A 25,955-nucleotide genomic window follows, 5' to 3' on the forward strand; every position below is an offset into this window, starting at 1 on the left:
AGCTACATCTCTTGGACATAGGAACAGTCAGTGTCCGACAAATGTGTACATTTTTCATCAATAGGAGAACTGGATTCAAAATCGAATGATATTCCTTAAATTTAACTGTAGTTTATCCCTTTTAACTAAATAGTTTCAATAAATATGTATATTCTTTGGTTAAACCTTGTAGTTGATCAGAAACAATTCCTGATTCGAAGTTATTGAAGTCCTACTGTCTTTATTCCAAGTTTTGACTACGATAATGACTTGAAGTCTGAGTTTTTTATAGTTTGGAAGGGAAAACGTAAAAATTAATTTAGTTTACAGAGCATTAACTTATCTCTTAATGATTGTTTAGTTGTCTTTAAAACCAATTGACGCCTTTATACTTACCATTTCTGTCATTTAGCAACTGACAAGTTTCAAAAGCCAAAGTGAAATAGTAATTCGAAACTTGCTCAATATATATAAACGAAATGAAAATGAATGAAATTAAGAATTAAGACTCTTAAAATCACATTCTTTCATTTAAATATATCCCTCACCAACTATGATAGTTTACTTATCATGCTTATAATGTCATGTGATTATATTTTTAGCCAGCACTGTAGACAGCCACACTCTCTTCCTCTCCCACTCTGTGTCTCTTGCAAACACTTCTCTCTCTCTCTTTCTCTCTGCTGATCCTAATTGAGCAGTTTTGTGTGAGTTGTTTATTCGGTACAGTTTGAAATGCACTGCTCGGTTAGTTCAGTTCTGTTCACCCCCTCAAACATGCTGTGTGCACTATTGTTCTCTCTCTCTCTTGGCAAACATATCGCATGGAGATTCCACCCAGCCCCGTATGAGAAACAAACGACTTGCTATGGTTGGCCCATTCGCATTCAGTTTCTCTCTTGCGTTGCTCGCGTGCGGTTCTCGAGCTGCTCTCGCGTTGTTCCCCCCCCAAAGGAGCCTGCTCACATTGCAAACACTTTTTGACCCGCCGGCGTTAACGACGCGCCGTCACCTTGTTTAAGCACAAAATCACAATTCTAAATAATTAATAATAACGAAGAAAAATAAATAAATACACAAAAAAGATTTCAACGCACAGCAAAATCAAAAAAAGAAATGAAATTTCATACACATCAAAAAGAAATGAGAAAATAATTTACGCGCAGCAAAAAGCTAAAGCCAATCATCAATCGAAGTCAGTTAGTGGTCTAAATATATACCGTTATATATAGAGTTTAAGTGTTGTTCAATTTGTTCAAGTCACGGCAAAAGGCAACGGTAAAAATAATTCGCAACACGTGTTAACACACAGTGCGTATGAATGATCTATTCACTCTGCGTGTGTGTGTGGGTGAGAGAGCGAGATACATAGATCAAATAGTATGTCCATGTATTAAGTGTGTGAGTGTGTGTGTGTGAGTGTGAGTGTCTACCAGACATATGTCTGACAAATATCTCGTGGAAAAGCACAAAAAATTCTCATCTATTGATGTTAATATCTACATAAATCTGAAATAGTTGAAACAAAACAAAAAGCCAACAAGCAAAAGCACAAAAAAAAAGTTACTGCAAACAATTGCATAAAGAAACACGGATACATATCAGATCGATTAATCAGTAATACTTCTATAGTTATATATCTTCATAGGTAAGTCACAAACAATTGCCGACGGCATGTATCAATATGTATTCTGAAGGGGTTTGATAATCAGATGCAAAAAGTCGTTTTTAATTAATTTAAACGCTCACTACATTTCAATCTTGATATTATGTTTCCCAATTTTCAACATAGATATACAATATTTCTCTGGGGAACTTTTTCTTTATCATATTAAGTTAAAAGTTTGATGAGGAATCATTCATATTGACATTTTTTCAGTATTTGATCTTAAGAATTGCAATCTTAATATTCAATTGTTATTTGTTTATTATTTAATGACATATTCATTCGTTTAAGATATTTGATTTCTTAGATGGCAAAAATCTTCATCTAAACAAAAGTAGTTATGAAATGCGAAGATTTATTAGATCGGATTACTATAATGTTCCCTTGACAACTAATGACTAACTATTTCTTAGTCGGAAATAGACAAAACTTACTTTGTATTTATATTCAAATTATGAATAAGACTAGGGCTTAAATAATGTAATGATGTTTCTTTAGGATATTATTATTCTTGTTTGATTGTAAAATTTTACCTTTTATTTATATTGTGAATAGTTTCTAGTTATAGTTTATATAGTATAAATCGGTTAATATTGGATTGCTTTTCTAATAAATTGGTGAAATAATCATTTGGATAAAATATTATATGATCATTCAGATAGTAAGAAGCTAAATCTAATTTAAAGTAGTGACAAAACCGTAAACTGAATACATAATTAGGAGCAAAGTACTTCACTTTTCTATGGTTGAGAGTATTTCTCGTCCTTTTAGAGGAATGGAAAGTTAAAGACAAACATTCAATGTTCAAATGTAAAAAAGTTATAGAATAATGTCTAAACTTTTCGGTCCTATGCCTTTTTGTATTTCAAAAAAACTATGTTCTTTGAGTATATAACTTGGAAAGTAATAAGTTCTATAGCCAAACTATGATATTCAATCTCAAATTGGAAAGTATTTTGAAAGCGAGAATGCAATTGTTAAATACTTTCCGGGAGGAAAGGAGTCTTGTTAGATATATCTTAGTATATAGATGATATACGACCAGTTGATATCATCATAAAAGTATTTTCGATATTTGTACAATAATATTTAGGATTTCTTGTTGAGGAATTGCTTTTGTGTGTTTTATATCAAATTTGGTTGCACTTTAAGATTTATATATTCCAAATTGCCTTCACCAAAAATGCATTTTAAAGGCACTTGAGAATAGCGAAAAATTCTATTCAAAAATCAACTAAAAACAATAATGGCAAATTGCTTGTTAGACAAAGAGAGAGAGAGAGCGTGAGAGGGAGAGGAAGAGAGAGACAGAGATATGGAAATTTTTGTTAAAGTTCATATTGTTGTTCTTAATCAAAAACAGAATGCAGAAAATATTTTCGTCTACATTTTACATATGTCCAATTGTCCATGTGGGAAAAACTAGCTAGCTGAGTGGTTGAGTGGGTGAGTGGGAGGTTCAATACCACAGATATTTCTTGGCTTTAATTAGAAACACACACAGAGACACACACACACACAGTCACACCTAGACACAAATGTTTCCAGTTGTCATTCATTCATCTCAATGAAGAACGCAAAGCGAAATGGAAATGGAAATTTTAATGAAATAACATTCAGCACGCGGGTCCTTGTTTATTTTTTAAATAAACAAAAGCAACAAAAACAAAAAACCAAACAATTTAAAACATATCACACAATATCTGTTTTATCATGCAAATTTTTCTATGGATTTTATATATATTTTCATAAAGAAATTATTAGCCTAACTCTGGCAAGTTGCTTAGTTTCTTTCGGTCTTTTGATTTGATTTGTTAATAATTTTTTATGGGTGGGTGTTGCCGATGTCGTTGCCATCTAAATAGTTTATTAATGCCAAACATTTGTGTGTGTGTGTGTGTGAGTGTGTGTTGGTCTTTTGCATTTTTATTGGAAACGTTTAAAATAAAAATGAGAGATAAAGATAGATACAGTGAGTGCGAGAAGGAGAGGAGGTCGAGGAGGGATAGGGGAAAATACCAAGAAATAGAAATGGCCAACGCGTGTTTGTCGTCGAATATATTTGATTAATTGAGTGTGGAGATGAGTGCAGATGTTGCGTATCTGTGAGATACAATTTAGCCTAATGCAAAATACTTATATCTGTATATGTAAAAACGGAATCAATCAGGCTACATCTCTTATTCATAGATCATTAAATAAGAAAGCCTGAAATAACCATTAATGAATCGACATTTCATTATTGATCAGCATAAACGGTAATGTTAATCTCCATATTCAATTTGTCGGTTGTTATGAAAACTTCTCAGTTTATAGCCTTAAAAGTTCTCATAGGAATTAAGAGTAAGAGAAAATTAATAGATATTAAAGGTATAAATCAGATGTCCTTTAAAATTGAACACATTTAAAGATTCCTTGCAACAATTTTTCCATAAGACACATTCGCTTGACATGTTCCTTTCATTCTGAAGAAAGGAGCCACATCCTTTCTTCGATACCCTCAATAATACATTACATTAAAAAATTGATCTTCTGATGAAAATTCATCTATAAGACTGATTTCTCATTGCTTAGCTCCACTCTTGAGTGTGAGTTTGAGATGTGCCTGGACCTAACTAAAAGGTTTTCTATTTCTTTTTATACCATACACCCATAGGGTGAAATGGTATATTAAAGTCGCCAAAATGTATGTAACAGGCAGAAGGAAGCTTCTCCGACCCTATAAAGTATATATATTCTTGATCAGGATGAATAGCCGAGTCGATCTAGCCATGTCCGTCTGTCCGTCCGTCCGTCCGTATGAACACGCAGATCTCGGAGACTATAAGAGCTAGAGCCACCAAATTTGGTATGTATACTCGTGTAGTATGCACATGTTCAGAGTTAATTGGAATTTCGGCCACGCCCCCCTTACGCCCCCAGGAATCACATAAAACTGTTTTTCTTAAAAAGTATAACAGCTAGAGACATCAAATTTGGTTTATATACTCGTTTAGTTGGCGCGCAGAAACTAATTGTCTAAACTTTTTGCCACGCCCCCTTCCGCCCCCGGAATTTACATAAAACTGATTTTCTTAAAAACTATGACAGCTACCGACATCAAATTTGGTATGCAGACTAGTTTAATAGACGCGCAGAAACTGGCTATTTAAAAATTTTGCCACGCCCACTTCCGCCCCCGCAAATCAAACAAAACTGATTTTATCAAAAACAAACAAAGCTAAAGTCACCAAATTTAGTATGTATACTGGCTTAGTATTCGCGCAGAGTATATATATTTTCATATTTTGCCACGCCCACTTCCGCCTCCATAATTAAGAAAAAACCGATTTTCTCCTGTAGTTTTTTGACTATCGCATTCAAATTCGGCAGACTAATTAATCTTATCTATTTCTACAAAACTACCAAATTTTATTGAAATCGGATTAGAAACATGCAAAATATGCGTATGAACGTATTTTACTACGCGGTCCACAAGGCCAGAATTGGCCGTTGGCTAGTAGCGGCGCTAGAGTGCTCGTGTGTTCGTAGAGTGAGCGAGATAGCACATACTATGAAACATGTAAAAACAATTTAATAGACATACATACATATGTACATTTGGTTTTCGAAATTTAAAAAAATTTGTTTCACCTGGTGTATGGTATACCCGAGTCGACGAGTCGACTTACTTGCTTCATTCTAATACATTTGCTTAATGCCCTTCTATTCAATTCAAACAGATATATTTCCTATGTATCTATGAGAATATATACCTTCTCTTTCTATAATAATAAGTAAAATTTGAGTTGTAGGTGTTGTTTTCATTCTTCGCTTCATCTAGTTGTAATTCTCAATTAGTTCTTGCGCTAATCATAATATCTAGAGAGGTTGGGTAGATCTTTCCCAATTGAATCAGCTCACCTTTCCAGTAAGTCAATCCTATTTATTCTTATGATTCATATATACATTTTGGTATGCTTCCATATCTATTATAAGCTACAATGTGCTCTTAACTGAAGAAGAGCTTTTAACATTGATTTGAGTTGATGAAAATGTCTTACCTGTTTCTTAATCTCTAGTATATCAAGATATATGTATTTATGAATACAAAGTTTAATTTGTTAATCCACCAATCTCTCTATTATCCTTTATAGAACTACTTATATTTCAGTATTGCATATACGAAATTGAAAATGTATAAATAGATTATTGACTATTGGAACTTAGAAAAGACTTTTAGCTAGACTATTGTCCTTTTCCAGTATTACTGGTTACTCGTTTCGAATAGAATTCAAACAGGTGGAAAGTCCAGTTCAAAATGTACATACATATAAGCTTGGTATTTTTCGAACTTAAATCGTTTTTTAAAAACTAACTTGAAACCAATCTCTGTTGTTCCCTGTAATCCATAAAATGCATTGCTCTTCGATCTTTCTCTCAGATTTTAAGTTTAATATATGTTTTATGATCAAAGAACATTTTGTTGAACCGATTTCAAATTGATTAAAATGTTTCCTGTTTTAATGATTCTCGGTGGGCGGGGAGGGGGGGTTTTGGGCCAAATCTCTCAATCTGCCATGCAAACTGCAAACATAATTCACGCATTTTTCACCAATTTTCGCCAATTTCTCGGCCCCAAGATAAAGATACGCTGCATATGTTATAGCCATATAGCATTTTGTGGCTTTGATGATTTTACGCACAGGCGTAAAGAATTTGCCAAGAGAGAAAGCAAAAAAAAAAAAAACAGAAACTGAAACAGAAAATGTTCATTCAGTTCGGTTCAGTTTGGTTCGAGTGGCGGTACTTTGGCTAATTTACATTTTACGTTTTGAGTCATTCAGCAACTGAAAAAAAGAAGAAGGGGCGAAAAAAATGTATGTTTGTTCTGTTTGTTGTTGTTGTTGTTGTTAATGTAGCGCAACAATTTAAAGATACAGATACAATTTGTATACAAATTCTGTCAGTGGGTGTGTGTGTGTGTGTGTGTGTGCGTGTGTGTGTTTTTTGCACATTAAATTGACAAATTTCATTCATTTATTTTATTTAAATTTAATCTCTTCACGCGTTCGCCGAGTGCCAATTAAATAGAAAATTCTATAAATATATAGAACGAAAAGCAAAAAAAAAAGATAACAAATGTTTTTCTTCGCTTATTAAATTGGCCATTTTCCTCAATTTTCGTTTCCCCTCACTTTTGGCTTTGTTTCTCTTGCCAATTCGCTGGAAGAAAATGTGCTAGAACAGGTCCGAAGGTAATTGTTGATTACATTAAGTAAACACAGACATTATGGATAGTCCGAGTCCAGTCATTCGCATTGGGATTAGTCAATTGCATATCAGTGCTTGGCACCGACTTTTGTAGAGTATCTTTAGGCCACTTTTCGTTTGTTTTTCGCTTTTGGCCACAGTTCAGTTTTCAAGCTCAAGCCATGAAGAAGCGAAATCCACCCAGCGAGAATCGGTTGTAAAAAAAAAAAACAAGTGTTTGTATCTAAGATTAACCTATCCGATTTCCTAACATTCCTCAAACTTGATCAAAGTTTTTATAATAGTTGACTTTAATTACAAACTAATTAGCCCAAAGAGCAAACAAAGAAGAAATAACAATCTTACAACTCAATAGATCCCCAGTCCCCTGGGTGTCCCCTTTCAAATTCTCCCGCATGACACAATCCCAAATAGACAGACCGACAGACAGACAGACAGGGGACACAAACAACAATAACACTCCAATTAAAAGCTTATAAAAGTCAAAAGACAAAACCAAGAAGAAAAAAAACACAACTAGAAATCTGACAGATAACAAGTTGGAAATTCGAATTTGAAAATTTGTGTAAATCAAACTGAAAATAAATTAAATTAATTTTATTTTAGGTAGGTTGCTTGAAACGATAAGCATCTTTCGTACAAGAGAAGCAAAGACAACAGGTAAACAGAGAGAGGGAAAGGGAGGGAGAGAGCCAACCAAGCAAACAGCAGCCAAAAGATGCATTTTGATAGAATAAGATAGAATATCTTTGAGGTTGCTGCAGCTGCCAAAGCAATAAACTTTAATACTACATAAAGCCAAAACCCACAGAAATAGGTCAACAACAACAAGTTGGTCAGCTAAATTAGTTAAAGTTTTTCATTAACTAATTGAATATTTGATAAGAGAAAGACGAGAAGAAATTAGAGTTTTCGTTTATAAGTTGACAGCAAATTACAGAAAACTGATTTTAAGTGAATGAGTTTAATATTTAAGTTAGATAACTACTTTAGTATACGTACTTAAATATATGTCTAGATGAGCATAGATTAAACTGGTTTAATGGCTCTCACTAGTGGAAAATCCCTTACAAATTCCTCTCTGTTTCTACTACGTGGAAGATTTACGTAAAGATCTTGATGTTTATCAACAAATGATCCAACTAGGACAAAAATTAAAGTCATTGAATCATCGTTAATGTAAATGTCACTTTTTCCCATTATGCGTTATCCATAATATGAGCGAATAGTTCTATAAGATTGGCAGCCTTTATAAGATAAGATCTTTCAAGGATCTCTAAAGATATTCTGTAGAGTGTAGAGCAAGAGCATAAGAGAAAGAGGGAGAAGGTCATGATGATCCTTTTTTCGAAGCTCAAAAATATAACTTGGTATCATTTCATAAATGAATCCAAATAGTTCAGAATATAAATCGGTCTAAATACACAATATAAATACAGCCAACCCTAGCTATATCTTAGAACAAATCCTTGTTGGATCTCTAAAGGGATATACATACATATATGGATAACTGAACTTCTTAAATAGAATATTTAAGGAAATTTTTAAAACTTTACACTAAATTGATCAAAACTTTTACCAATTAACCAAAACAATCAAATCAAATTTTTTGCATTGGGATTTCGAAGTCAATTGTTTACCAATTTTATATATATAAACAGGTAAATTTTTTGTTGTTTACTTAATTATTTACGCAAATCATTATTGTTTCTTTTTTTTTTTTAAAAGTTTAATTTGGATTACCTGTTAATTTGCCAGAAAGATTTTGAATACCTTTATGAATGCTAATTGAGACACCTTAAAAACTGACTGATCAAATGATTAAATGTTTCTACACATTCTCAGGAGAATGTTAAACAAAACAAACAACACAAACTCGAAAATGGCTTTTCATAATCATAAGCAATTATAAATTATGAAATTGAATGGAAAACTAAACAAAAAGCGGCAGGAAAATCCAACTCAGACCCCATTGGGTGTCAATTATGATTAACTAATAGGAGTGAGTGGCTACTTCCGAAATTCTCTATCTCCGATTAAACAAATGTGCCCCCCCACCCTTTGACCCCCTGCGCGCGTCCTCTTACCCCTTTTGCCACTCTTTGCGAGCTGTTTTACAAAAATAAACTGATTTTTTGTTTTACACAATATATGGGGCGCGTGGTTTGGTTTGGTTTGGTTTTGGTTTTCTGTATTCAGTTCGTAGAAATTTTCTAAAATTACCAGACGACGATGTCGCTACCATGCCAAGCTAGAACGAGAGAGAGAGAGAGAGAGAGAGAGAGCAAATAGCGAGAGGGAGAAGGAGAGAAAGCAAGTGTATCTGTATATCCCCCAGATAGAATATCTCTTACAATGCCTTTACAGAATTGAGTTTTCCATTTCAGAGTTTAGTTTTTGTTGTTGTTGTTTTCTTTTTGCAATCAATCGTGGGGGCCAACTCATAGATACACAGATCTAATGACGCGTCGAGAGTCCAAGAGACGAGAGGCCAAAAATGCTGGCTGAGATTCGAGATATTCTTGGATCTGTTTTCACTGTTTTGTTGTGTGTGTGTGGGGCAAGCATCAAGCAGATTATATACATATACGAAACAAAATATATATAACATTCACATTATTTGGTATTCGGTTCTTTCGGTGTTTTTGGGTTTTCGGTCTTTTTGGCTGCTGTTGTAACAAAAATACCAACGCCAAGTTGCCTGCTCTTGAGTCATCGGCCTAGACTAGCTGATGATGATGATGATCATGATGATGATGATCGTTATAGAATTTCTTTCTTCAGATTCTCATTTTCGTCGTTTTTTTCTCGTTTTTGAGATTTTTTTTCTTCGGTTTTCTTTGCTTATTTTATGTTTTGACGCAAGTAAACAAGCAAAAGCGAATCTGAAACGAAATACGCTATACATTTTCAATCCAATTTGCTTTGTATATGCCCCCTTGAAGATCAGAATGACTGCCAGGGGGGGACAAAGGGGATTCCCATCTGTATGCATGTGTGTGTGTGTGTGTGTGTCTACATCTTGAAATTGCACACAAACATCTACTAGATACATTTCTACATGTGGTAAATTCAAATCTTTTAAACATTTCTTTTGAATTGCAATCAAGTGAAATTCTGAATATGAAGCTGCCCCGGGAAGGCGAATTGGTCTTCTACTTCTACTAAATGTTTACATAATCGCACAAGAAACATAAATACTTATGGAAAAGTCACTAGAAACATCTTTTGAAATGTTTACAATAGTTTTTTAGCATCTTAAAGAGAAAAATCCTGTAATTTTTTGTGGAGAACCTGATCCTATGAAATGATTAACCCAGATTATAAACTTAATTATTGTTTAGAGTAGCAGTTATAGGCAGTTCAGGATCTTGGTGTCACTTTTTAAGGATAAAATTGTTCATTTGGTTTGGAAATCTGTTGAGAACAACAAAAGTCTCAGTTTTTAAGTGAATAACTATTCAATCTTTAAGGTCTTTAGATTTTCCAATCCTTTTTCTGTGGAAAATTGTATTTTTAAGTTTTACTCGAGATTTTCGAGATCAAAGAAAAGCTTTTTGGCATCAACAAATTTAATCATTTTGACAAAGAAACTCAAATAATTTGAAGAATTCTATTAAAATTCGGTTTCTTTAGAAAAAGTTTACATATAAAATTCTTGCAAACTAAATAATTTAAACAATATCCACTTTATATGAGACTATGGGCCACAGATTGTTATGGGAAACTGTTTACCCCATTTTGTTTACGTAACTCTCCGAAGTGATCCATTTAAACATTCCAAAGTCTCCCTTTTCTTGTATAAACTATTTATACTAGATCGAATGCCAACTGAACTAGAGAATTGACATTGAGAACAGTAAACCGAGATATGAGTATTTCTTCTAAGAAAACATTTTTGAAAATTCTGTATGTAATTGGTAGAGAAATGACAGTAACATTATTTATTTCGCTTCACATTTCAATTTCGTCTTCTTCAACTTTGCCTAACTCAAACTTGTTTTGTTGTCTTCAAAGTTTGGCTATGAAATTAAGTTCTAAGTTTTTGTTATCCTCCAGAATATGGCGCCAGTCAGAAATTTTTAGTCATCTTTTTATATTTTACAAAATAAATATATTTTTTAATCTAATAAAATCTAATTCACTTTCCTGTCTCTTTTTTTGTTGCAGCGCTCAAAATACCAAAGACTCTTGTTAACCCTCCCTTTCCATCCCCCACCCCATTGATTGTATATCATCATCACTTCTTCCCACCCAACACAAAAAGTCAATGTATTAATTGCACCTGATAAAAGATCGTGAAATTTAACGCACAGGAAATAGGAATCGGTTTTTGTTTGCCCCACACACTCACCCGCCCCGCACAGTTTTGGGAAGAGGCAGCAAACATGTTGCAACATCATGCCACAGATTTCTATGACTTGGCCGCGGCGAATGCGGCGGCTGTGCTAACTGCCCGACATACGCCTCCCTATAGTCCGACGGGATTGAGTGGTTCGGTGGTGGCGCTGCATCACAACAACAACAACAATAGCACAAGTAATAACAACAACAATTTGGATATGTTGTCGCACAATGGAGGAGGAGGAGGAGGTGTAGTTGCCAGTGGAGGTGGTGTGACCACTAGCTTGCACTTGAATAGCAACAGTAATGGCACCACAACAGCAGGAGGAGGAGGAGGAGGCAGCGGAGGAGGCGGTGGTGGTGGTGGTGCATCGTCGGGTAGAGAAACTCTGCCCAGCTTTGGCTTCACCCAGGAGCAAGTGGCCTGCGTGTGTGAGGTAAGTGAAGGCTCTGGACTAGCAAATTTTCCATCTCAGTAGGAATAATCAAAGAATATAGTAAAGTAGATCGTAAATGACTTAAGCGGAGTCTAGTTAATGTCTAAATAAAAGTTTATTTATAATTAAAGCTAATTTTAAACTTAAAGTTATATTGGGAACCTTTTTACTACACCATTTAAAGAAGACGTAGACCCAAAAACAACATTTATCCATGTTTTAACTTTAAACTATGCGGGTGCTTTAAAGAAATCATGAATTTATTATTATGTTTATTGAAAAGTTATCACAAAATAACCAATTTTACTTCATTTCTAAAGAAAAAGCAGCCAAGGTCCTAAGTTTATTGTATTTCCAAAATTTTGGCTTTCAGTAGTTTATGTTTTATTTCCCATACTTTTGTTTAATTTGTGTTGTTTTAGGCATCTTTTAACTATAGTGAAAAGTCTTCATTTAATGAGAATTTTCAAATGAGGGGAACTTATCCCCCCAAAACCTATAATTCAACCCAGAAACTGGTAAAGGGTCTTAAAAAAGCCAGCCTTTTAGTCCTAAACCTTAATATTAAATCATAACTACTTAGTTTAAATAGAAAGTGGCCACTTTCTATAGATACTTTTCCTAGAAGAATCAACTGATTATAGGTGATAGTGTACCCAATCTCCTTAAGCAAAATTTAAGCATTAGTTCATTGATTCTTAAGCTTAATTATCCTTTAAAATAATAGAAAACTCCAATCATTCAATTCGTTTATTCTATTACTTAGGTACTCCAACAGGCTGGAAATATTGAAAGACTGGGCCGTTTCCTTTGGTCGCTGCCACAATGTGATAAACTGCAACTGAACGAATCTGTACTGAAGGCCAAAGCGGTCGTTGCATTCCATCGTGGTCAGTACAAGGAGCTGTATAGACTGCTCGAGCATCATCATTTCTCGGCCCAAAATCACGCCAAGTTGCAGGCCCTGTGGTTGAAAGGTGAGAAGACAACTACTCATTGCAAACTCCCTTCACCCCATCCCACCCCTCCTCTCTCTTTCTCACTTAAAGCACAAACCGAAAAAAAGGAAGAAAACCAAACAATTCTTTCACTTATTTTTTATATATTTTTTTTTTTTGTGTTGTTGTTGTAGCGCATTATGTGGAAGCCGAAAAACTGCGCGGAAGACCTTTGGGTGCTGTTGGCAAATATCGTGTTCGCCGTAAATTTCCATTGCCTCGCACCATTTGGGATGGCGAGGAGACGAGCTACTGTTTTAAGGTGAGTCCCAGAGTGAAGTGCATTGGAGTAGACACCTCCTGACTGGTAACTCCCCAGGCAACTTTTCATTTTAATTGTGGCAACCAAGAAGCACAGGCAACTAAATAAAAAAAGGGGGCAGGAGAGAAATCGTAGAAATGTTTGACTGGCTTTTTGTTGTTGTTGTTGTTGTTTGTTCCTTTCGCATTCTGCATCATCTATACATATGAGTGCAATGTGTGGTAAACGCCTTTCAACTTCAACTGGGCGTGTCCTCGAGGGGTTGGTTATAATTTACATTGTTTACACTTTGGTTTTATCTCTGCAGGCTTTCAATTGATTAAAAAAAAACTCCAGAAAAAGAAAAGGGGGAAACTATTAGCTGGAAAATTAGTTAACCAACTTAACAACCTTGTGTTGGTAAGAACGCTTTTCGAAGGCGCTTCCCTTATTCTCATTCTTTTCTCTTTAAACAAACTTTGAGATGTCATTCTTCATTAAGCCAAGGACTAAAATAGAACTTGGTACTTTTATTTTAGGGTATTCCGTTTTTAAGTGAAGAAATCACAAGTCTGTGTTGTGAGCTCAGTACAAAAGGAAGTTAGATATTCTAAATAGAGATATCCCTTAGCTAATCTTTTATCTCTTACATTGAATGTCCTTTTAAACTATTGAAAATTAACTGGAAAAAACTATCAATACCACAAACAGGATTCATACTTTAAAAGGTTGTTATAAAACAATAAAATATCTATTATCTTTTCGGTAGGATTGGTCATGAGTCAGCTTAATTTCAAGTGGAAGGACTTTCCCCCTAAAGTAGGCAATTAGATTTCAAAGAATTCCCCTATATGAAAAGTTTAAAATAATCTTCAAGAAATGTTTACTTTGACGACAAGTTTTGAGTTAAGATAGAAGGCATACAAAACAAGGGCAATGAAGGCATTTATAAACAATGTTGCATACTCTAAGGGGCACATTTTGCTTCACAACACTGTATTCGCCTATGTTTAGACAGTATTGTATAGTACATAAAAATATTATTATAAATTAATTATTTATGTATTTTAGTGCATAGAAATAAAAGCTTTATAAACGTTTGGAAGTTATTCAACAAATAAAATTGAAAGAGGTCAACAACTTAAGCAGTTCACTACATATTTCTACATACATGATGATGAACTTACGGCTATCTTTCATTCAATTAAATAAACAATATTTATAGTTAGTTCAGCCCCCCATAAATGGATCTACTAAAAGAACAGTTTCTCATAATTCTAAGCTGTTTAGTAATGGCTAAACGAAGACCATCTTTTAATTAGCAAAAGGAAGTTGTATAATCACACATATTTATTTATGGTTGCCACGTTTACTTAAAACACTTTCGTCTAGTTAATAGCTATGTTTAACTAACACTTTATTTCGCCATTTAATGCCTTCTTCTTTTGATTTTCTAGGAGAAATCCCGTTCGGTATTGAGAGACTGGTATGCCCACAATCCGTATCCATCGCCCCGTGAGAAAAGAGATTTGGCCGAGGCCACAGGACTGACCACGACACAGGTAACAATCCATTGCCATCTTCTCATCATCATCATCAGCAGAAGCAATGCTGACAATTAGATTGGATTAGTTTGCCAAAAAAAAAAAAAAAACTTGAAATGACAAACGCATCTTTTGACAAATTTCATTTGCTATTTTTCACAAATGCCAAATTTCCACATGTTAATTGTATGTCATTAATCATGGGACACACACACACACACCTACCCACACACACACACACACTCTCATATATTTTTACATGAATTATATTCTTTTTGATTTTTACAGGTTTCCAATTGGTTCAAGAATCGCCGACAAAGAGATCGAGCAGCCGAGCATAAAGAGTAAGTTTTGTCTGTATATAAAAATAAGATCCAAAATATAATATAAATTCTATATATATGTATATTATAGAGAACAATTTTGTTGCAATTTATACCTGATGACATTTACTTACTATTAAATTAGTTGCTGTTGTTCTTGTTGTTGCTCATGTATCTCATGAGAAGGTCGAGTAATTAGTGTCAAGGACATCAACAGAGAGAGAGAGAGAGATAGATAGAAAGACGTTTCGCGGCTAAAGTCATTAACATAGTGAACCACATATATATAGATATATATTTATATATATTCATATTCTGTTGATATATTTATGTGGCCATATGTCTGCCAGGCCTTGGCTACTAATTAAAAACTTCTTCTACAGCAAAAAATAATAATAATAATAAGAATAATAACAAAGAAAACAAAAACTAGAGAAACATCTGCATTTCCGCTTAAACAAATAAGCCGAAAAAATATTTGTTAAACTCTTTTGTATGCGCTGCTTTCCTTTCCACAAATATTAAACATCCTTTCGATTTTCCCCTAGAATCCTTTTTGCTTTCCCCGCTCTCTTCCACACTCTCTTTCCATGTGATTTCGCTAGATTTTTCTTTCCAGTTTTAAGAGCGTTAGAAGTCAGGCGAAAAGCAAATATAGAAAAGAAAAGAAGTTTTCCGATACATACCCTTTACCCTTCTCGGGTGTTTTCAGAAAAGTATCTTTAAGATAGAAATTTTAGAATTACATTACTCAAAGAGTTACTTATACGTCTTCTTAGATTATCAGTTGTAAGGCCAGTAGGAGTAATGAGAATTTCTGAAAGAAGCTAAGCTAATTAATTCCCAAGAGGGACTAAACTGTTAGTAGCTCGAATGAAACTAGGAGAAGTACTCGAGTAAAAAGTATGTCCATACAAAAGTTTCTACACCTCAATTGCTCACAGGGTATAAGGCAAGTCGCCTTTTCTTGCTGCTCTAGAATTTCTTGTAGTGTATTTAACAAGTCGTGTTAGTTATTCTTTCCCCTTTTTGAAGTGTTCCGCTTGCCATTTGAGATAAACATTTTTGTGAAAATCATTTCCGTTCTCTTATTTGATTATATTTTGAAGTGGTTTTTGGCTAAAACTTTCTCTAGGCTATTTCCATTATGGTCTAAATGGTATATCAGTTACCAACTGCACAAAAAAAAGTCGGCGAATGAATAAAAATATGCACTCCCATTTATGTACATACATAAAAAATAATAATAAAACCAAAAAACAAAAAAATTGTCGTAATAAAAATAAAAATTGCAATGCCGTGGCAACCGCACAATGCACATGCACCTACACACACACACACACCCAGAGAGGGTGTATAACTCATACAATGAAAAAAAAAGTATCTCACAGATACATATTCGTTTGTCGTTGCCTTTTTCGCTTCTTCTTCTTAGTCTTTATGTGTGTATTTCAACGTTTCGCTACGATACGATAGTTTACACTGCGTATAGCTTCACGTTGTTGTTGTTGTTGTTGTTAGTGGTAATTTGATATATGTTTATGGCTGTTGCCTTCGTCAGTCGGCCAGGCACGGAGCAGGGAGCAGCAGGCAGAGGCAGCAGAAGCAGCAGCAGCGGCGTCTCTGCTACTTTAACTTTTTCCATATTGTTTTATTATTTTTGTACTTTTGCCCAGCCTTGCACACACACACACACACACACAGTTTGTATGTGTGTGTGTGTACTCCCCATTTATAAGCCCACCTCTAACCACACAATGGCGCCAAATCCAAGCGGCACTTTGAGCCCATTTTATTCACAATTTGTTACCAAAAACCAAACTCATTTTCAAACTTTAACACACACCCATCACTTGTGCTGGTTTCGGTGGTGGTGGTGGTGCTAGTGGTGCACCATCATCATGATTATGTCGTTTTAGCCAAAGAAAAAACACAATGCCATTCGCAGATAGTCCACTGCCGATGACAAGCCCGTGATAATCACTTTATATCGATCCACATACATGGTCATGAATAACAAATGCTTTTCATTGGTCACCTGAAAGTTCCACACTTCGCTGGTGGCATTCAGGAGATTGTAACTCTCCGGGAATTCCACATCCAAATGCTGTTCGGCAACGTACTGAAAGATGGCATAGAAGAAAGCAAGAACAGCCACCGGATAGACCAGGGGCAACAAAATCAAACACAAAACTCCAAATGAATAGATCACTTTAAGGAGAGTTGGAAACGGCAGCGACTGCATCCAAACGCCCAGAAAGTGGTCGAAAATCGGTTGCATATAGTAGACCAAACGTCCCGACCACGATACAGACTTCCACTGAAAGGACAATGATGGGGATTACTTTGCTTAATCTCACCTCTAAGTACTTACCGCTTTGCGTTTATGAAACGCCTTGTGCCAGGTTTTACGCATCTTTTTTTTGCTCCTTGAACTATATTTCTACGGTCAATTTAGTAAAGATTTTGATTGGGAATTGTGATATAAATATATTAAATGAGAACTTTAGCCAAAGAGCCTACTAGGAGGCTGCAAGGAGTATATAAAGGAGTTACAGAAATAGGTAAAATCCTCGCCAGGGTCCAGACTTGCACAGATATCCCCAGAGACAAAATGTTAAAAAAAAAAGGTATTTAATTAAAAACCCTTTCGTTCTTTTAAACTTGTCGAATTCAACTGATGCTTACAGCTTGACTAACTAATTTTCAATCTGATAGAGTTCACAAAGTTGAAACGAAAGGCAAAGATGATCAAATTTTTGATCCACTAAAAATTACAGAAATCTTCCAGAAACCATTCGAACTTTTAATAAGATCAGAGAGTGATTTAGTTAACCATCCAACTTAAGCGTCAATATTCAAGAAATATTTCCCATTTTTTAAAAACTTTTGCATTTGTCTTACATCGATTTGATATTAAATTTCAAGTCCATGGAAAAGTCCTTTTTGGGTGATATCTGTTAAATTCTGTGTGTGGTTAGGCTGATATTTACAATTGAGTTAGAGTTTTGTGATAGTATCTTGAATTTGTTATTAAAAATGTAGAAAATTGTTTATATTTTCTAGAAAATCGTATTTCGAATTATAAATTGAATCCATTTCAAACATTCTTCTAAATCTAAGCATTGCATTTTCCTTAACAACTTTTCTCTTAATTTTCCCTAAACTGTTACCTAACGACGGAGGGAAACTTGCAGATATATCTAATTGATTTGCATCTGTGATAATATCCAATATCTGCCTCTATTACTCACCTTTCGGTGATCTTAACAAGCTACCTTCATGTGTCTTGTGAGGCGAGAGAGAAAGATGCTATCCGGGTCGCAGAGTCCCAGTGCCATTTCCATTCCCCAGTTCTTGTTCCATTTCCAGTCTATCCACCACCATCATCGTCTGGTCATCCCCTCATCCTTCTTCTGCGGTCTTTCATTCCAGTGAGTCGTTGTTCATTTGGCTGTCTCTCTCTCTCTCTCTCTCTTTCTCTCTTGGTCGTCATCATCATTTTGCGTTCGTCGAATGCCACGGTTGGCTGGAGGGTAGCTGGCCAGAGTATCAGGTTACCACAAAATGTGCGTGTGTTCTTTATACGTTCGCCTTGCCTCACTCCCTTTGACTCCCCCCCTCACTATCCGTTTCTGTCTCTCCAGTTATTCATTTTTATTCGTTTTATTGTACATTCTGTTTTTATTATTATGTATTTTGCGCTTTTGCCCTCGTCTCCTCGTAGCCGGGTCTCTCTCTGTCACCGTCACTTTGCTGCTTTTGTGTTTGAATTTTACGTCTCGTTTGTAGACCCCACCCCCCTGAACGCCCTGTAGCTCTGCAGCCTGTCTCTCTCTCCTTGATGGCGTTGATAATGATGTCGTCGTTGGTGATGATGGACCGGTATGTGCCACAAAAACTGAGGCATCATTGTCATCCTCATTGGCATTTCGTCTTTTTCGTTTTCCCTTTCTCTTTCTTTATTTTTGGGTGGAACGATCTTCAGAAACGGGTGGCCCATGTCAAGTGACTGCATTTCGGCCTCTCGACTATAATTAGAACTTACAACTCCCTGCCCCCCAAGGGGTTTTCTAGGGCTTCTTCAGAGAGTGAGGGCTTAAGCTGCTTACAGATTAGATAAAAGTTAAACTTCTCAAAGTGTTTCCCCATTCAAGGTTACAAGGGAAATTATACTATCAGCATCTGCTCTGTCCACGATCACGATCAGCGACCTTTAGCTTGGCAATTAAAAGGAAACTACACACAAATGGGGAAAAAGGATTATTAAAAACTGTCAAAACAATGGTCTAGCCAGCATAAAATGCGCCACACGCCACATAAAGACACTCTCCAATTCCTCGATCCTCGATCCTTAGTCAAGACTTACATAGTTGTGGACAATGGTACCCCATACTAGATGCCACTCTGGGCCCAAGTCTGAACTGTTGTTAACCACACACAAGCGTAAATTAAATGATAATTTATGATCAACACCTTTTCAGGTCTCCCCCCGTCTCACTCTCTCTCTCTCCCATCCTCTCTTGGGGATCTTCCTCTTGTCTTGTCTCTGGGTCCGTTTAGTTGGGTGTCCTGCTGGGCACACACGTCCCCGTATCCATAAGATTTGTGTACCGATCGCGCAATGCGATAACTCAACCTGTTCGTTCATCCCAAAGATCATCATGATCATCATCTCTTCCCTTTTCTCTCTCTCTCTCTCTCTCTCTCTGAGTGTGTTTTTGTAGGTTGTTGGTTTTTCTGAAACAGCGTTTCATTTTTGTGCCCTATGTTTGTTTCTTTTCTTTCTTTTGTTTTGGTGTTTTTTTTCTGAATTGGGATTTATTGGCTTATAATTTTTATTAGCAATGGAATTTCTGGGAACCATAACCATATGAAATGTGTCGTTAGTCGAACAGATTCCCATCTTCTTAGCCCTTTTTTCGGGGGAGGGGGAGGGTTAGGTTGACTTTTGATTAGTTGAGCAAAATCAACTGACAAATTGGTGAAAAATATGTTTCCAATAATTCATGAAAAATGTCTCTTCATATATTTTTTTTAAAACTTTCTTAAAGGCTGCTTAGCTTTTTGGTCACTGTTCCCTCATCCTTCTTGTTTCTTCTGGACATGACCGATCTTCTGGTCTTTATCATCAATATCATCGACTGCTCCAGCGCCTCACACTCTTTCCCCTTTCTCTGTCTCCATTAGCATAATCCGATCACGCATTATTACCAAGCTAATGAATCTGCTTAAGGGCCACAAAGTTGGCTTAAAAAATATATTTAAGAAGAGAAAAAATCAATTGAGCAAACAAGTAAAACACAGAGAACAAAAAAAATTAATTCCTCCTCAATGAGCAAGCCCCGAAAAAGAGAAGAAAAGGCAAGAAGAACCCAAGGAGAACCCTAACTTTAGACCACACAGAATACTCAACAAAGTCTGTCCTATATGCATATATCTTGAGGCTGCAAAATTGTCCTTGAGAGCGTATATTATTTTATAATGCAAAATCTGGAATGGAGTGTGAGGTGGGGTGGGATGGGGAGGGAGTAAGGGGCACAACCAGGCCTTCTTAAAGTGTGCGCTGCCTCAGTGTGTTAATAAGTGTTGCACTAAAGCGGAAGAGAGAGAGCGAGAGAGAGGAGATGGGACATAGGAACTAGTTGATGAAGGGTACCAGGGGACTGGGAGAGGACCTCGGGACAAACAACTATGAAATTCTGGTAATTCGATATCATTGTTTATCTGCTGCCCTTTTCTGTTTGCTTCCCACTTTTCGTTCATGGCTCGGTCTATATGGCTATATATCCCCATTGGATGGACAACATTTGCAGCCATTTCTCATTTTTAGGTTTTTCATTTTTGTTTTTGTTTTGTTTGCTTAGTCTGTTTAGATGGAAATGTGTCTCTCACTCTCAATGTGTGTGGGTGTGTGTGTGTGTGTGTGTGTTTGGCCATTATCGATTTTGTTTTGTCTGCAAAAAAACTACAACAAAAGCAACTTAAAGTTGCCGCCTAAACATTCTTTAATCAAGAAATCATCAAACTATTTGACGCAATTCACCCATTCGGCAATTATTTTGCATGATAATTCTCTATCAAAAGAGTTCTCATATTTCTCTAACAAATGTGCCCCCCCCCTATTGTCCCCACTTCCCCACACACAGAGAGTCCAGAACAGATGCAGAAGAAGTTCAAGTTCAAGCCACATGATCCACATGGCAATTATGAATCGCTGTAGGTGGCTCTGGCCACTGATCCTTCGCGCACTGCTGTGGATATGACTGTGGATATGAATCTACAATTACATGATTGCCGATATTCAAAAACACACACACACACACATACACAGCCAGCTGTGCCCAGACCCTGACTCAAAGGAAACCAAACCAAGTCCCACTTCTCAGTCCTCAGTCCTAAGAGAACTTCGGGGACCCCCCTGAGAACTTTAGTCAAGTCAGCACATAATTCAACGGCCAAGGGACTTGGAGGTTTAGTGAGGGAAAAGGGAATTGTAGCTGACTGCCTTGTTTTGTCAGAGATCCCCCCAAAGATCTCTCTCGGTCTCGGATGTTGTTGGTCACAAATTTGTCGAGTGTGCGCTTAAATGTTTTGCATGATCTCGCGCTAAAGTTGGAGTCGGAATCTGGATGGGGGCGATCCATTTGTTACTCTCTTTCTTTTACAACGGGTACTTATGACTAGCTGAGTTGTTGATTAGTTAATCAACTTGTTTGTAAGAGTTATTACAACAAGTAAAATTTATAATCATTCAAATGCATAGGAAAAAAAGCAACCAACTTAAATGAAAATATTGTGGTAAGAGTATAATTATTCACATATAAATAACAGAAAAGAAAAATATAAGAAAACATATTGTTGTTGTTGCTGATTGTTGTCAATGTCATCAATTTGTGTTTTTGTTATTGTTGTTTAGAGCCAAAACTGGTTCTGTCCATTGGCCGATGTTGTGGTTAGTGTATAATCCTCTTTGTTGATATCTCCCATCCTCCGATTCCTTTTCCCTTAGAGCGTCTACTTAACACTTTAACCGCTTTATCATTTGGCCAAGCAAATTGTTTTGGCATCAAAACGAGAAATTTGTCGTAAGTAAGCTTGTTATGAGGGCAATGTATTAGCCATTAACACGAAAGAAAACTATTCCCAAGTGGCCACCAAAAATGAACCCTCAAGTGTGTACCTCACTGGAGGAGATTGGGGATGGACACTTGAAAGTCATTTTCGGAATCAGCCACAAATAATAAAAGTCAAGCTACTTAACTTTTGCCAGAGACTCTCAAATAACTCACAATGAAATCAGATGCCCGACTCGGGGGAATGTCTCTCTCTCTCTCTCTCTAGAGTAGAGTATTTCTGGCATTTCCATTTTGGTTTTGACACCTCAGAACATGAAACCATTTATAGAAATGAGAGAAGCAGACAATTTCCTTCCGGTTTTCATTTTCAATTGTCATTTGTCATTTGTTTATAAATAAAGTTGTTCAAATAAATAAGTAGATGTATTTATTTGAGTGTGTGTGTGTGTTTGTGTAATTGTTTGTTTTCTGGTTGTTGACAGTCGTAAATTAGTTGCAACAATTGACACATTTTAAATGTAAACGCTGCGGACATATTCCAAACACACAACACAGAAAAAGCATCTGCTCTTGAGGTTACAGTTTGACAAGCACTGAGTTTGACAAGCACTGAGTGCCGCCATTGGGCGAGGGGAGGGTGCGAAGCATTTGACACAAATTGCAATTAATTTCAACACTCAACGTCATCGTGTTGTCATCCTTCCCAGTCGTCGTATTGAAATCTGAGATGTGGCAGGTGGCTGAAGCGACGACTGAAAATGGACAGCTTCAAAGAGGAAACAAATTCAACAATTTTAGGCTATCAACGCAAAACATTAAACTTGAATAAACAAATTTAAATAATTACTTCGAAAATTTTCAAAAATTTCTTAGTCGAAGGGGTTTAATTCTTGTCAGACAGAGTCTTACTCTAACTTCATTAATTTAATGGAGATAGTATCTCTCTCTCTTTTTACTTTTCATGAATATACACCAACAATTTGAGTACTTAATTCTACAAATTACTATTCATTCTACTACTTAACTACTACTCTTAATGATTAAAATATTTTTTGTTTTTGTCTTTGCAGCGGCTCAACCGATAAGCAACATTTAGACTCATCCAGCGATTCAGAAATGGAAGGCAACATGTTGTCCAGTCAAAGCGCACAACAGCAACACCAACAGCAGCAGCAACAATCCCCCAATAGTAGCAATAATAACAACAACAATGGCTTACATTCACAACAACAACAATTGCATGTTGCTAGCGAACAAAGTCTGCAACATCATCAGCAACAGCAGCAACAACAACAACAGCAGCAGCAACATCAACAACAACTGGTGACAGCAAGTGTGGCTGCCGGTGGCAATAAGAATGCAAGTAACACGGCAGCAACACAAATGCAAATGCCTCCCCTCTCCGCAGCCGTTGCCTATTCCCATCTTCACAGTGTGATGGGAGCAATGCCGATGCCCGCCATGTACGATATGGGTGAATATCAGCACTTATGATTCTAGTTGGAGGCGGCTGCTGCTGCCAGCTCCAGCAACTGCAGCAGCAGCGGCAACACAACCGGCAGCAATTTCATCAGCAGCGGCAGCAGCAGCAACCATTTCGAATACGAGTGGCCAACGGCAACTGCTCTGCGTCAACGGAGTCAGCAACAGCCATCGGAGGGCTTTTACTTTTGAGGGAAAAGGGAAAGAGAACAAACCGACAAACAAACATACAACTTCACTTCAAATTAAGGCACTTTAGCATTTCTTCCTGCAACAAAGAGAGATAGAGATAGAGAGCGAGAGGAGAGATCGAGAGAGATATATAGAGGCAACATATTGCAGCACAAGCCCCCAATAAATAAAATACAAAATATAGAAAACTTCATCAAGATCTGTGTACATAGCTAGGCTCTAGTTTTAGTGCAAATTGAATGGATGCAGCGGCAAAGGGACAAAGGACATGCAAGGACTCGCGTGCCGAGTCCCCAACTGATGCGACTCATTCAATTTGCAAAATGCAAATCAAATCGAAATGTGCAAACAATTAAATTAATAATAAATATATTCTATATACACAATACATCTCTATGTATTTAAATTATAAATTTTAAATTGTACGTAGCTCTTAGAAATTATACTATTATAAACAATTTTTTGTTAACAAACAATTACACAAGAAAAACAAAAACCAACAAAAATTAAATTATTTTCAATGTACAGCATTTATTCATTTTCGGTGTACGAAGGGAGGAAAGGTAGTGGGAAGTCAAAAGTTTCGATTCCTTAATCCAAAAATTCTATAATATATCTGGAATATCAAATGAAAAGTCTTTGAACAGGTCACCTCTTAAATTTTGGAGGCTTAATTATAATCTTAAATGGTCCTTTAACAATGTCAATTATATGTATATCTTTTAAGTCCTTTGATTTTCAAAGATCCCAAAGATTCCCTGTAAATGAGTGTTACGTTCTGGAAAAACAAGGATGTTTATAAGAAACTATTTCATAAATGTTTAGTCATTTCTATTCTAGGGATCTAAATATGAATATAGGACATTATTTAGAAAAAGTGAAAACTCACAGAATATAACATCTAGAACTTCAAAGTGTAAAGTGTTTTACATTTGGTTAAAAGTTTTTGGGATCAAACTCCATCCAGAATCCAGGCCTAGATAGATAAAAATTAGAATGTCCTTAGTATTCGAATAAACAAATTTATTGTCTTAATAACTCATACCTAAGAAACTACAATGTTAATTATGGCAAGTACCAACAAGATATTGCAGATGGAACAGTCATGATGTTATGGAATTTTTATAATACTTTTTAGGAGGTTTTTAATTTAGAGTCAAGTATTGTCATTATAACAATAAGTATTTGATTGTTCGAGTTTTTGAAAAAAATTTGTTTCCAATTTTTTAGACATTCTTTAGAGCTTCTTGAGAAACATTCTTCAACAAAAAGAGTCACTTATTAAAATATACAACTTTTAGTTAATAGAAGAGCCAAAATTTCTCTTAGTAATTAAATAATGAATAAATGATGAAGAAACTCTAATGAAAATATATTTTTTTACATACATCACGGAAAAATTATAAAACAATTAGTTTAACCAAAATTTAAAAGAAACAAACATCTAAATAATTTTATAAGTTCCTTTATGAGGGTAAAAAAACATTTCCTAAATGCCTAGAAGGACTTTATTTTCCACATTTAGTTCCCATGTTAAAATTCCATTAAAATAAGAAGGCAAACTACCTGGGAAATGAGAAAAACAAAAACGCCCCTCACCCACTGCTCATTACCCAACCAACTGACCACAACAATGAGACGAAGACTTTACACTAATCCGCGGCGACAGGTAAGCCAGCTAATGCTAATGGGTCGCACTCCTCGTCATCCTCCTCCTCCTCCTTGTCGGCCTACTGTGCTCAATCCTGCTGCCGATGTTCGACGTCTGCTGGGCGCGTGCGTGCATCGTCGTCCATGTGGCGTCGCGTCGCGTCTCATGTAATGAGCATGTTAATGTGTATTTTTTTAGGTTTAATGCCAACTTGGCAACGGAGGCGGTGCTTGGCAACCTTCTCAGAGACATGGCCAGAGGGTGGATGCTGTCGTTTGACTGGCTGACATGGCTCTCTTTCTCTCTGTGTGATGATTTGTTTATTGATACTGAAGTTACATATTGCAGACGTCTTTGCATCGCCACCCTTACTCAACCGCTCATCCACCCACCCACCTACCCACTCCATTAAGTCATCGTTTCCCCTGGCAGCCAACACACACACACACACACACACACTGACACACACGTGTCTGGGACCTGTGACTCGGTCTTTGATTGAGATTGATGCTTGATATCTGGTTACAAAATATTTTGACTTCTTTTTATCTTGCGGCAGATTTACTGATAATTTAATTAAGGACCTTAAAGTGTACAATTTAAGTTCACATAATTGTGTGGGAAAGTAATGAAACAAGCAGTTTGTTACATAGAGCAAAAAACGGCAAATCTGTTCATTGAAAACCATGTCAATACGCCTTCAATTCCAATAAGGCAATCCTCTCAAGTAGTAGACAAAAGCAACAGCCCCCTTTTCAAGGTCTAC

At 36.1% G+C, this 25,955-nt stretch overlaps 2 protein-coding genes across 2 annotated transcripts; one reads left to right on the forward strand and one right to left on the reverse strand.

Moving 5' to 3' along the window:
- The first annotated feature begins 890 nt into the window (after positions 1 to 890).
- so (sine oculis) lies at positions 891 to 24,051 on the forward strand. The gene is made up of 7 exons (XM_068289822.1): positions 891 to 1,627; positions 11,069 to 11,679; positions 12,446 to 12,656; positions 12,812 to 12,939; positions 14,376 to 14,480; positions 14,751 to 14,806; positions 22,935 to 24,051. The coding sequence occupies exons 2-7, from the start codon at positions 11,287 to 11,289 to the stop codon at positions 23,356 to 23,358; spliced, it is 1,317 nt and encodes a 438-aa protein (XP_068145923.1). The 5' UTR covers positions 891 to 1,627; positions 11,069 to 11,286; the 3' UTR covers positions 23,359 to 24,051.
- Positions 16,554 to 17,457, reverse strand: LOC137577646 (uncharacterized). Its single transcript, XM_068291167.1, has 2 exons — positions 17,160 to 17,457; positions 16,554 to 17,105 (listed from the first exon to the last, which is right to left on the reverse strand). The coding sequence occupies exons 1-2, from the start codon at positions 17,199 to 17,201 to the stop codon at positions 16,701 to 16,703; spliced, it is 447 nt and encodes a 148-aa protein (XP_068147268.1). The 5' UTR covers positions 17,202 to 17,457; the 3' UTR covers positions 16,554 to 16,700.
- Positions 24,052 to 25,955: the final 1,904 nt, after the last annotated feature.

The sequence above is a fragment of the Drosophila tropicalis genome, unplaced genomic scaffold, assembly GCF_018151085.1.
Source record: "Drosophila tropicalis isolate 14030-0801.00 unplaced genomic scaffold, ASM1815108v1 contig_593, whole genome shotgun sequence".
Taxonomy (NCBI): domain Eukaryota; kingdom Metazoa; phylum Arthropoda; class Insecta; order Diptera; family Drosophilidae; genus Drosophila; species Drosophila tropicalis.

Coding starts and splice junctions, on each gene's coding strand:
- so (XM_068289822.1), top strand. CDS start 11,287: ATGTTGCAACATCATGCCACAGATTTCTATGACTTGGCCGCGGCGAAT. Junction 11,680..12,445: donor AAGTGGCCTGCGTGTGTGAG/GTAAGTGAAGGC, acceptor TCTATTACTTAG/GTACTCCAACAGGCTGGAAA. Junction 14,807..22,934: donor CGAGCAGCCGAGCATAAAGA/GTAAGTTTTGTC, acceptor TTGTCTTTGCAG/CGGCTCAACCGATAAGCAAC.
- LOC137577646 (XM_068291167.1), bottom strand. CDS start 17,201: ATGCGTAAAACCTGGCACAAGGCGTTTCATAAACGCAAAGCG. Junction 17,106..17,159: donor CGTTTCATAAACGCAAAGCG/GTAAGTACTTAG, acceptor TTGTCCTTTCAG/TGGAAGTCTGTATCGTGGTC.